Source organism: Typopeltis vanoorti, chromosome 10 (assembly GCF_054136105.1).
Source record: "Typopeltis vanoorti isolate ZY-2024b chromosome 10, IOZ_Tvanoo_1.0, whole genome shotgun sequence".
Taxonomy (NCBI): Eukaryota; Metazoa; Arthropoda; class Arachnida; order Uropygi; family Thelyphonidae; genus Typopeltis; species Typopeltis vanoorti.
Genome location: NC_143558.1, coordinates 93,274,125 through 93,287,070, shown reverse-complemented (window position 1 = coordinate 93,287,070; position 12,946 = coordinate 93,274,125). Strand labels below are relative to the sequence as shown.

Genomic DNA, 12,946 nt, shown 5'->3' with positions numbered 1-12,946 from the left:
CCTCCTTACCATCGTCATTCCTTAAAATCATTTTGCCATGTACAGTTTTTTCTTGCTTGTAGCATATTGAAAGAACTGTTTGGGATTCTCTTTTGCTTGCATAGCTAGTTTCCTTTCATAATCCGCTTTTGCTTTTTTTTTTTTTTTTTTTACCACACTCGTTACCCTTCTGGTCTGCACTTTATACCGTTTGTGTGTCTGCAGGTCACCCCTTTCTTTAAATTCCCTCCACAGTTGTTTCTTTTTTTTTTTTTGCAGCTCAAGCTTAATGGTGTTATTCATCCATTTAACAACTACTTATTTTACTATTCGGACCCTAGGTATACAATCAGCCATAACCTCCTGTAAATGCTCCTTGACCACTTCCCATGCCTTATCGACATCCAGCCCTTGCAGTTGTACATGCCATGGCACTGATCCAAGCAATCTCCTAAGCTTGTCATATACTTGCCAGCATGGTAATTCCACATATACCCTGTCTTAATCGAAAAGGTCAAGACCTTATGATCACTCTCACCAATAGGTGGCAACATGGTCATTTTCGTTACAGTCAAATTCTGAGATGCTATTACCAGGTCAAGCACTCTCACACCCTTAGTATTTTCAATTACATGCTGTCTCAGATAGTTATCCCTTAATAATTGAATAAAATCCATTTCCTTCCTCACGTGTCCTCTCATCCTTCCAATCAATGTTACCATAGTTGAAATCCCCCATAATAATTACCCTCCTTCCACTCATTTCATCAATTTGTTTATGCATACTATCTCCACCATCTATTCCATCACCTGGTCTATAGCAGCACCCAACTGTATATTTTATTCCGCCAGTCTCAATCTCACACCAAATAGCATCAAATGAGCTCCTTTCACTATCCTGCGATACAACTTCAATTCTCCATGGCTGCAGTTCATCAACTATCATCAATAACACCCCCCCCCCATTTTATTCTCTCTGTCCCTCCTAAACACACTATAACCTACACATTCTATTCCACTAGCTATATCATCTTCCGTCAGCCATGTTTCACTAATGCCAATAACCTGTGGCCAGGAAGAGCGGCCAAAAATTCTTCCTACTTGTTCCTAATATTCCTGGCATTAGTATACATGAAATGCAGTGATCCCTTTGTCCTTAGTGCTGGCTTGGGTACATTATATACATTCTTACACTCAACTCTCTCACTGATGTCTGCATATCCACTCCCCTCCCCTCCTTGGTAGTTTTAGTTTTCCTGGTTCTGCACATCCATTTTCACTTCATTCAGCAACACTTTTTCCAGTCTCTGCACACCAAGTCCATTCAAATGCAGGCCATCCATCTTGTATAAGTCCTTTCGCCCATCAAACTCATTCCACACATCCACGAATTCCACACCACACCATCTGCATAACCTGCACATAATGTCATTTGCGATTATGGCCCTCTTTCTAAACTCCTCTCTGTCATACCGTGGCAACAGACTCACCATTCTAACTCTGTCCCTCTTTTCTTTCTCTACCTTTAACAATACTTTCAAGTCCTCTTTCATAAAAAATTTATCACCTTTCAATTCATTCGTACCTGCCACAACTATTAATTCTTTCACCCGCTGTTTTCGCACTCTAATGCTCTCACTTACATCCTTAAATTTTGCACCCGGTAAGTACAATTTAGTGACACTCCCATCTATCACTCCTCTTAATAACGAGTCACCATACAACACTCTTTCCTTCATTTCAGAAACTCTCCCACTCGTACGCTGTTTATTTACATTAGCCGAATCATTTTGGAAAGAGTTTTGCAGGTGCTCTAATTGCCGCTGTGCATTTTGTATCAATGCGTGCAACCTAGCGATCTCACTTTCTACAAATAATTCCTCATTTGTTTTATCATTCAAACCATTTTCTCTCTCTATATAGTTGCTTTCACGTTTTCTTTGATCACTGCTCTCATTGCATCTTGTACATTGCAATTCCCTATCTAACCACTATTTTCACTCACATTCTGACTTTCTTCAACCATAACTGTCTCACAACCTGACACATACTTCAAACTCCTCACTTTGCTTACACTTTCTGCACATTCACCCAACACTATCACTTTCAATCCAAACTCCAGCCTCATTCGGGAATGCATACATCCCACACACACATCACACTGGACAAACTCTCTCACATTATAGTTTTTGAACAATGGCAACGTAATTTTGGACGCCATTATCTTATGTCGCATTGGCACCATATTCAAATCTATGAAACATATCGTTAAATACTAAATTAAATAATGGAATTCACACCAAAATCACACAGACAGAACAAATTACCAAAATTAGACAATATTACGTTATGATTTTAACCTTTATTCTAATTTTCGCTCAAAATTATGCTTAGCTTTTGGGAGCTCTCTGAAAACATAACTGACAGTCTAGCCCTCTAGCAGGCTATACGGCTATGACTCTGGAGTCCTATCTAGGTGTTGAACCCTCTATGGGTATTTGTAGGAGGAATAGGTTGTAAATTGAGATCTCTGAGGATTAATGTTTCCCAAATTTTGGGAAGTTTCTTGCAATGGTATTTGTTTAAATTTGATTGATTTCTGAGTGCCATTGCAGCGCCAAAAACAGTCATTCTTTCTTAAATTTACTGTGATGTAGCATGGTGGTTTCTTCCAGGAAATTGTATATGAGTGGTGCCCAATACATGGTCCGCAAAACCAGACTGAACTGGTTATAATTGCAGATATATGTTTTGTATTCAGCTAAAATCGGATGAAGGCTGATCAATCTATATGTCCATAGTATGCCAACTTTGAACATAGCACTTTATATACTCCAGGCATTAGACAGCATGGAGTTGATCTTTGGTAGACCAAATAAAGGTAGCAAGTCTCCAGTGAGGCTTAAAAGCTGTATTTTTTAATAACCTGGCTATTTTTTCCTGATGTATCCCAAATGTAGGAAATGGAACATTTTTGAAATCCATCTGATAGGATGGCCACAGACTGGAGAGAAAATTTATCATCATCATCATTAAATTCCTGCCATGTACCCTCAAAGGGTGTACAGGATGGGATAGTACTACATGAAAAATTTACATCATTACTAACTTGCTATCTACAATTTTCCTCCAAATCAGTCTGTTACCTCTCAAGACTCCAACATTATCAAAACTTATATTTCTGTCGTCTCATGCACGTTGTACAGTATCAATCCACCTATATCTTGGTCTTCCTCTGGGTCATTTTCCTGCCAACCTGGCAGAGAACACTTGTTTTGCTAATCTTTCCTTGCCCATTTTGTTTAAGTGACCATACCACCTGAGATAAGCTCTGCTAACATATTCCTGGATGCTGACAATGTCAAGTTCTTTCCAAATATCCTCGTTTATAATATGATATTGCCATTGATGCCATCTGTTCATGCCTCTAATCTTGATCAGGACTCTCATATCTGCAGTCTCTAGTCTTTGGTCAAGTGTTTTACTTCTGACCTGGCTCTCAGATCCATAAGTTAAAATTAGTTTGAATACTGTCTTGTATACAGCTAATTTAGTTTTCGACTAATTTCTCTCTTATTCCATATGAATTTATTCAGTTGATTTCCTACCATACCAGCTTTGCTGATTCTATTGTCTAATTTCATATTTAATTTACCATCTTCACTAAAAATCGTGCCTAAGTAACTGAAATGTTTTACTTGTTCCACAGGTTCTCCGTTCACAATGCAGTTGACATTTTCAACGATCTGCCTATTTTCACTGTCTTTTTATTGCTGACCTTCATACCATATCTATTACAACAGCTATTTAATTTAGTCAGGGAATCTTGCAAACTTGTAGCAGATTTATTTAGAAGTATAACATCATCTGCATAAAGCAAAGAACTGACATTAACATCTCCAATTTTGACATCATGTTTAATACCACTTTCCTTCATAATGTGATCCATATCTTCTTCTTATTGTGCTATCTTCTATCGAAGGTCAGCGACCATCTTGGCGAACAAACTGCGCTCTTGTGCTAATCTGAGCAGTTGTGCACTGCTCTTTCCTGTCCACGTCTTGATGTTGTCAAACCATGATATTCTTTTTCTTCCTCTAGTTCCTTTGCCATCAATTCTTCCTACCAAAATAGTTTGTAGAAGTTGGTATTTGCTGTTTCTCATGATGTGTCCAAGATATGATGTTTTTCGTTTTTTGATTATTTGTACAAGATGTTTAGCTTTGCCAATGGATTTTAAGACATCTTCATTGGTAATTTTTTCTGTGCATGATATCTTTAGCATTCTTCTGTATAGCCACATCTCAAAGGCTTCGATTTTCTTGATGGTTGTCGCCTTCAATGTCCATGTTTCAACTCCATAGAGCAGAATAGACCACACGTAACATTTCAGCATTCGGCATCTGACTTCCATGTTTAGGTCTTTATTGCAGAATAGTGTTCTCATTTTCATGAAGGACTGCCGTGCAACTTCAATCCTTGTCTTTATATCTATTTCTGGATCCCACCGTTCATTAAGCCAGCAACCAAGATATTTATATCTTGACACTTGATCAATATTTTTCCCATTGAGTGTCAGTTTCATTGATGAGGCTGGATGTTTGCTGATCATGTATTTTGTCTTGTTGATGTTTATATTTATTCCCATTCTTTGGCTTTCTATGTATACTCTGTCAATGAGTTTTTGGAGATCCATAATGTTATCTGCAATTAGCACGGTGTCATCTGCATATCGTAGGTTGTTAACAATCTTTCCATTTATTGCGATTCCCTCTGGACATTCTTCCAATGCTTTTTTTAAAGATTATCTCTGCATATATGTTGAACAGGAGTGGTGAGAGCACACATTCTTGTCTCACTCCTCTTTTGATGTTAATATCACTGGTGGTAATGTTGTCTAATTGAACAGTAGCTGACTGATTCCAATACAGATTTGTTATTAGTCTTATGTCTTGTTCGTCTAGCCTTATTTGTTGAAGGATTTCTATTAAGTTAGTGTGTCTGACTTTGTCGAATGCTTTTTCAAAATCTATGAAACACAAAGACAGATTTCTGTTTTTCTATGCATTTTTGTATCAATATTTGGGTACAGAAAAGGGCCTCTCTAGTACCAAAACCATTCCGAAAGCCGAATTGTGTTTCACTTAGAGTTTCTTCACTTTTTCTATAAATGCGATTCTGAATTACTTTCAAAAATATTTTTAATGTTTGGCTCATTAGACTAATAAGTCTGAAGTCACCACAGGAATTCGCTTTGGGTTTCTTTGGGATAGTGATAAATGTAGATTTGAGCCAATCTGATGGAAATTCATCACTTTCATATATTTTATTAAATAGTTTTTCAAGAAGTTTGATGTTATCTGGTTCGATTAATTTTAAAAATTCTGTTTGCACACCATCTGGTCCACTGGCTTTTCCTGTTTTACTTGTTTGTATAGCATTCTCTATTTCGCATTTCATGATTGCTGGTCCTTGAATGTTATCTTTTATATTTATAGGCTTCTGTCTATATTTATAGGCTTCTGTCTAGTATCATTGAAAAGTTCTGTTACATATTTTATCCAAATCTGCGCTTTATTCTCTTCTTCTAGAACTATTTTTCCATTTTCGTCTCTTAGAGACACTATTTGCTTTTTCCTCATTTTTCCGGAAATTTCATTAATTTTCTTATACAGATTGAATTTATCATGTTGTTTCTGAAGCAGTTCAATTTCAGTACATAAATTTTTCATCCAATTTTCCTTGGCTTCTTTTATTTTTTTCTTGATGATGTTATGTCTTTCTGTATACCTGGCTAGGTCTTTGCTTTTATACATTCTTCTTGTATCAATAAGAGAAAGAATCTCATCTGTCATCCATTCCTGTTGTTTTATATTATTCACATAACCTACTTCTTCAATACTTGTTGTTACGATGGCATTCTTTAAGCTATTCCAAAGAGATTCCACACTTTTATTTTCTTCTATGTTAATCTGTTGTAATCGCAAGTTAAGCTGTGTCTTGGCACTTTTATTTATGTTCGGGTCTTTCAGTTTTTCTACATCAATTTTCTTTTTCTTCTTTTGTGATTTTTTAGCTGATTTTAATCTAAGACATACTTCTGCAACTATGGGATTGTGGTCTGATGAGATATCTGCTCCAGGATAAGTCTTTGCACTCTTTATACTACTGTGCAATCTTTTATTTATCAGTATATAATCAATTTGATTTCTGACAATATTATGTTGGTTATCTTGAGGCGATTTCCAAGTGTACAGTCTTCTTGGTGGAAGTTTAAAGTGATCCATATAGATAATGAATAAAAGAGGGGATAATGTACATCCTTGTCTCACACCAGATTTAACATTAAACCATCTTCCTGTACTTCCGTCAATTCTAACTGCTGACTTACAACTCAAATAAAGACTAATTATTACTTGATATAATGCCCCATTGACACCATATAACTGTAGTGTATTGAATAGCTTCTCTCATGGCACCTTGTCATATGCCTTTTCCAAATCAACAAAACTTAAATATAGATCTTTGTTATATTCCCATGCTTTCTCAATTATTTGTCATAAAGTGAAGATCTGATCCTGACAGCTTCTGTTTGGCATAAATCCAGCTTGTTCATCACCAAGCTTTTCTTCCACAATTCTTCTCAACTGTTTCTCAAGTATACTTGCATAAATCTTGCCAGGAACACTCAGTAGGGAAATACCTCTGTAATTCTCACATTCAGTTTTATTTCCCTTTTTATATATGGGTACTATGAGAGCACTACTCCAATCATCGGGAATTCGTCCCTCTGTCCAGGCTTTCTGAACTATGCATTGCAGCCACTGTAAGACTTTTATACCACCATACTTCAGCATTTTTGGCCGAATATCATCTACTCCTGCTGCCTTTCCACATTTCAAGCCTTTGATGGCTTTTTCTACTTCGAGTATGGATATGTATTCCTGACTGCATGCCTGGTCAGTGTTTTTTACCACTGTGCTGTCATCACTGCTTGTTTCATTTAGCAATTTTTTGAAGTAATTACTCCATACTTCAAGGATATCATTTTCTCCCATTTTCGTGTCACCTTTATCATCTCTAACTCCTTTTACAGCACGCTTTCCTCCATTCCTAAGCTTCTTCAACAACCTCCAGAACATCTTGCCACCTTCTTGATACTTATTTTCTATGTTCTTCCCAAAGTCCTCCCATGACTTTTGTTTAGCTAGTTTTACACACTGTTTAGCTTTCTTACATTTGTCTCTGTATTCTCTCAGAGCACAAGCTGACTTATTTGCCAGAACTTTTGATATGCTTTCTTCTTTTCCTTCACTGCTTCTCTAACTTCCTGTGTCCACCATGGAGTTCTGATTTTTCTATCCTTGCAGACAACCTCACCACATGCCTCTCTGGCTGAATCAATCAGGGTTTTCTTCAAGGCTTGCCACTGAATCTCCAAGGTTTGATTCGTGTTCTAAAACTCTTTCATTTTTTCTTCAATAATCTTTGTGTATTTTAGCCTACAGCTCACATCCGAGAGCTGCTCAACTTTTATTCGCTTTAAAACTTTCTTACATGTTATTCTTTTCAATATGAAATTCAATTTTATCCTGCTCAAGACTAAATAGTGATCACTTCCAATTTCAAATCCTCTGTACACTCTGGTGTCCTGCACCAGGGAGAAAACATCGCTATCAACAATAACATAGTCAATGAGACTTTTCTTATTCCTAGCCTCTTCTCTCCATGTGAATTTGTGCACATTTTTATGTTGGAACCTGGTGTTAGTAATAACCAGTCCATGTCCTGAGCAGAAATCCAACAGATATTTGCCATTATTATTAACTTTGCTCTTTTCTCCAAATTTTCCCAAAATATTTTTGTATGTCTCACAATCATTTCCTACTCTGATATTTAGATTCCCAACAAGGACCAACTTTTCCTTTTTCATTGTCAGTTGCTTTTTCTAAAACATCAAAAAATTCCTCCACTTCTACCTTAGTAGAATCTTCTGTGGGACCATAGGCACAAATAAGTCTCATTGTTCAGTTCCCCATTCTCATATTTGCCCACATCACTCTACTTGACACTGCCTGCCATTCAAGAAGATTAGCCTCGTATTTAGTGTTGAATACTATGGCTATTCCTTCTTTTCCTTGATTGTCATTGCCTGAATATAACATTGTATTTATTGCTCAGAAAGATCTCACCAGTTTTGGTCTTTTTTGTTTCAGTCACCTATTATGTCGATCTAGTACTTATCTAATTCCTCAGCTAGCTCCATTTCTTTGCCATTCAGGCTTCTTATGTTGATAGTACCAATCTTTAACTCTGGTGATGTTGAGTTTGGTTGTGTTTTCAGATTTGTTCCAGTAGCTGACTTTTTGCTGTTTGCCCTGGTTCCCTGGTGAAAACAACGGGGGGGGGGGAGCCTTGCTTATCCGGGCGATGCCCCAGCTGGTATGAGATTTTGTCATGTTGTACCATCAATTTGTATTTTGGTTTAAGCCAATAAGAATACAATTTGGATTTGGTCGGGAAAATCCCAAATTGCCAGCTCATCCTCGTTCGTTCAGTATCCAGGTAGATACCCAACAGGTTGCACCACGAGAAGGTGAGGATTGGACATTAGGTCAGAAGTCCTGGTCGGTTCTTCGCATTCCTTTAAAGGCTATGTGGAGGTCTCCTCTCAGTTATATAGCTTTGACCCTTAAGCACCCCAAGAAAATTTATTATTTTTTATTAATTCTGTATGAACTGTAGCCATTGAATAGAAAGGTGTTATATGTAGCTGAGTTCTGTTAAAAGAGAGGGTCCACTGGAACAAAGACTGTAGGCTCTATTGATCAGAGTTTTAATAATGCCATATTGTTGAGAGGTATGGTGGTGGAAGAGTTTGTGAAGGCATCTGCCTGTGTGAGTGGGTTTTCTGTGTCCAGCGAAGGAGAGGTTGCCATTTAGAAGGCATGTCAGTAAGGTGTCTAGGAAGGGTAAACTATTGTTATTTTCCTTTTCCATTGTAAAATGTATCCTTGGATGTATACTGAGTGACAGAAGAAGGAGTCTAATGTGTCTGGGCCATGAGACCAAACAGAGAATACATCATTTACATATCTTAGCCAGATAGGTTTGGGGGGGGGGGGCTGAGTTGCTTCATTAAAACAGATTCACTGCTACTGTGAAGGGAAATAACCATACAACTTTCATATATTATCAAAATGAGACTTTTTAACAATTTAGCAGCCTGTATGCATATATTAAAATTCAACAGGTTTAGTTTCCCTCTTTCCCTTGTGTGTGTGTGTGTGTGTGTGTGTGTGTGTGTGTGTGTGTGTGTGTGTGTGTGTGTGTGTGGAGGAGGAGAGATAGCTGACCAAACCTTTGTTTTAAATTATGATATGATCATGCAGCATAAAAATATGTCCTAGCTCTAGCTGTTTACAAATAAATCTTTAGCATCAAACAACCATTTTTGTTAACTTTTCCTCTTCCATTATATTTAAATAATCATATCATGGAGTAGCTCAATGCATGCATTCTTGAATGCTAACAATGTCAAGTTCCTTTCTAACAGCTTCACTTTTAATATAATTCTGCCGCTGATGTATATGCTTCCTACTTTTTCTCAGAACTCCCATATCTGTGGTTTCTAGGCATTGATCAACTGTTCTGTTTCTAACCCAACTCCCAGATTCATTAAGTTAAAACTGGTTTAAATATTGTCTAGTATATTGCCAGTTTAATTTCTCTATTATTCCATTAAAATTTATTTAAATTTCTCTATTATCTATAAAAATTTATTTGACTATCTCATCCCATCATACTCTCTGTTTATTCTGCTATCTGTTTTGAAATGTAATTTACTATCTTTACAGAAAATAAGTCTAAATAATTAAAACATTTTAATTATTCTGTAAGTTTTCCATTGAGAATGTAGAATGATACCATGGCCCTGCCAACTTTCATAGTTTTTAAGACTTTGTTGCTACCAAAACTGTCTTCTGGTAGCAATGAAATTCACAATTTGTCCTTGCTCCACTGGAGAATAATAAGATCTGTTGTTTAAGGCACTAGTAATGGAAGACTTTAAAGCTTGACTGTTACAAAGTTTGTCAAATGAATAATAAAAATGCAACAATACTTATCATATTGACAGCATATTGTCAACAACAAATGATTTGTCATCAGCATATTGTCGAGACCAAATTATAAATAGGATTTGTGGTCAATGAGAAATCATGTGTGTATATATATATATATATATATACAGAAGAAAGAGTATGAATGCAAATATAGAGCCCTGGATACTCTGGCAATGGTAGGGAAATCTGAAGAGAGGAAGACATCCATAATAATATGTAACAAATGACTAGAAAGGAAAACAGTAACCCAATATGGTCACTAAACTGGTAAACAGGCCTCTGAGACCAAATCAAATATCCTGGAAATGTCAAGGGAAGCCTCTTTCTTCAAACTCTTACATGACTCATATACAAAAATAATGGCTATAATGGATAGGAGATGTAGTGTGGAATCAAGAGAGGTGAAATCTGTATTGTTGGTCACCGATTAGTTGGTGGGGCTCCAGGTGGTGACCTTTATGATTTTATTAAAAATTAATTTTTATTAATAAGTACTGTAATTTATTTTTATTGATATATTTAAAAATTATATAAGTTTTTCAATGTATAAATACTATTAGACTTCAGAAACCATCCCAGTTAACTTTGTCAACCTAATGACATCATTAACTCCAGTCATTTGACAAAGTATCAAATAACAAAGATACCCATGTTTCAGCCAACGTCATCAAAATTAAGATTTTATCAAAATGTAAATTTTACAGAAAACCAAAGTTAGTACTTTTTATTAGGAAATGATAAATTGCTGATACAAATTTGGTTTAATTGCTTCATGAACAACAAACAATCTAGAAACCCCAACAAAATATTCATACCAATTTCCTCCTTGACACCTTGTTCTTTAATTTAATATTTTCAGGTGTGTGAACAGAAGAAACTTTAGTAGAGGTTGACTGAATAGTTCCCTTCCTCTGAGATTTAGATAAAACCTATTGAGAATGTAAAGCATTTGAATTTAATAATGTAATGAAATTAAATTACTGAATATATCTATTTAACTTAACAAACACAAAAATTTTAAAATTCTTCTCTTTCTATACTGTAGTTATACTACTGATGGCATGTTTTGTGAGAGGTTTGTGGCAGCTAATGGCACTAGCCTCACTTGAACACTAAATATATCTCAATGGCACTAGCAGGTAGACCTCAATACACCTGCTAATACCATCCAACAGTTGTGTAAGCTATTCAACACATAGCATCTATCTAATTATGTAAAAGAGTTTTTGATAAGTCATCATTTAGATAATATCTGTGGTAAGAAAAATCAGTAATAATGAAACAAAATAACAAACAAAAGATAGCGACCATTTAGAGAATATAATAAAATTTAGTCTATATATCAAATGAGTAGTTTAGTAATACAAATACAACAACAATAATAAAAATATAACAAAATATAAAAAATATAATAAAATTTAGTCTATATATATCAAATGTGGTAGTTTAGTAATACAAATACAACAAAAATTTATTCCATTATGAAAAATTTTGGTGAGTGATCATGAGGGAGAAGTCAACAGTACATTTAGAAAACTACTTCGATTTCTTCCAACATGCAAGCGACGTTTTCAGAATTATGTCAGGCATCATGAAGAGACACAACATTTCTTCTTTTTGAGAGTACCAGCTAAATGTAAAATGATTATTCCACAGACTAGCCACTAGATAGAAGATTTGGCTAAACCTAATGGTATACATGAATTTAATGTTGTAACACCTATTAATACCAATAGATGGTGGTAGGTTCTCTTAACTGATGAACATATTGCATTTTTTTTATTAATTTGCATATCATCCAATTAACTTCTTACATACATTTTTGAAAATTATGGAGACAACTACCGTGTTTGAATAAAAACTTTAGTTTACTATAACTAAAATCTACATTCGACGTTTCGACCTTTATGTCAAGGTCATCTTCTTGAGCACAACCACTATACACAGAAAACAAGCTACACTACAATCAAACTGGTGTGTTAAAGTTATTGACCAACTGCTACAACAATTGTTGGCCTGACCTCTGGTGAAAATTAACATCATGATTATACATGTACATTCCAGCCAGTTGGTATGGAATGGTTTGTAATACTAGCTGAAGATTGGCTAGAGTCCTGACTTATGCTGGATCTTATATATTAGGTAGGCTGAATGTGTGCCATCCAGATCCTTGGAATTTTCATGCCATCTTTGTTGTTGATATTTGGGTGGTTTATCAGGATTTCACAGGTTTCCTTAAATTTCCTTTCATACCAGGTTTTTGTATGGTGTAAAGAGCAGGTGCTTTTCCAGTTGATTTGGTGTAAGGTGTTGAGTGCATGATCTGAGAGGCCTGTTTCACCATAATAGTTATATTTAATGTGTCTTATGTATTCTTTCTTATGTATAGGGATTGTCCGTCATGTTTCACCAATGTATGGTAAGTTGCAGGTGCAGCGGATGCAATAGACTCCAGGATGTGCCAATGGGAGGAGAGGATCCTTAGAGGAGCTGAATATGGTTTTAAGTTTAGTGGGTGGCTTAAAGGTGTCACTGAGATTATAATGTTGTAGGATTCTGTTGATTTTTTCTGATAACCCTATAATGTATGGGATAGCTATGGTTTTACTGTAATCTAGATTCATTTTTGTTGTTGTTTTATGGAGTATTTTATTAATAGTATTTTAGTTATATCCATTATTTATGAATGTGTTGCTGATGTTTTTTTTTTATTATATAGATAGATACATCTATCTATATAATATATAGATAGACACATAGACTTCTTGTTGCACCCAATGTATTTCTACAACCAACAGATAACATTAATAATAAAACTAGCATTGATGTATAATTTTTTTTTTT

The 12,946-nt window shown here is 35.6% G+C and overlaps 1 protein-coding gene across 5 annotated transcripts in view; it reads right to left on the bottom strand.

Annotated features, from left to right (window-relative positions):
* The window catches only part of LOC150102596 (uncharacterized), a 337,088-nt gene that overhangs the window by 241,188 nt on the left and 82,954 nt on the right, over nt 1-12,946 (bottom strand). For all 5 annotated transcript variants that reach the window (XM_090398992.1, XM_090398995.1, XM_090398993.1 and 2 more), the window contains one exon: nt 10,918-11,031. In XM_090398992.1, coding sequence (XP_090255118.1) covers nt 10,918-11,031 — 114 coding nt within the window. The remainder of the gene's footprint in view (nt 1-10,917; nt 11,032-12,946) is intronic.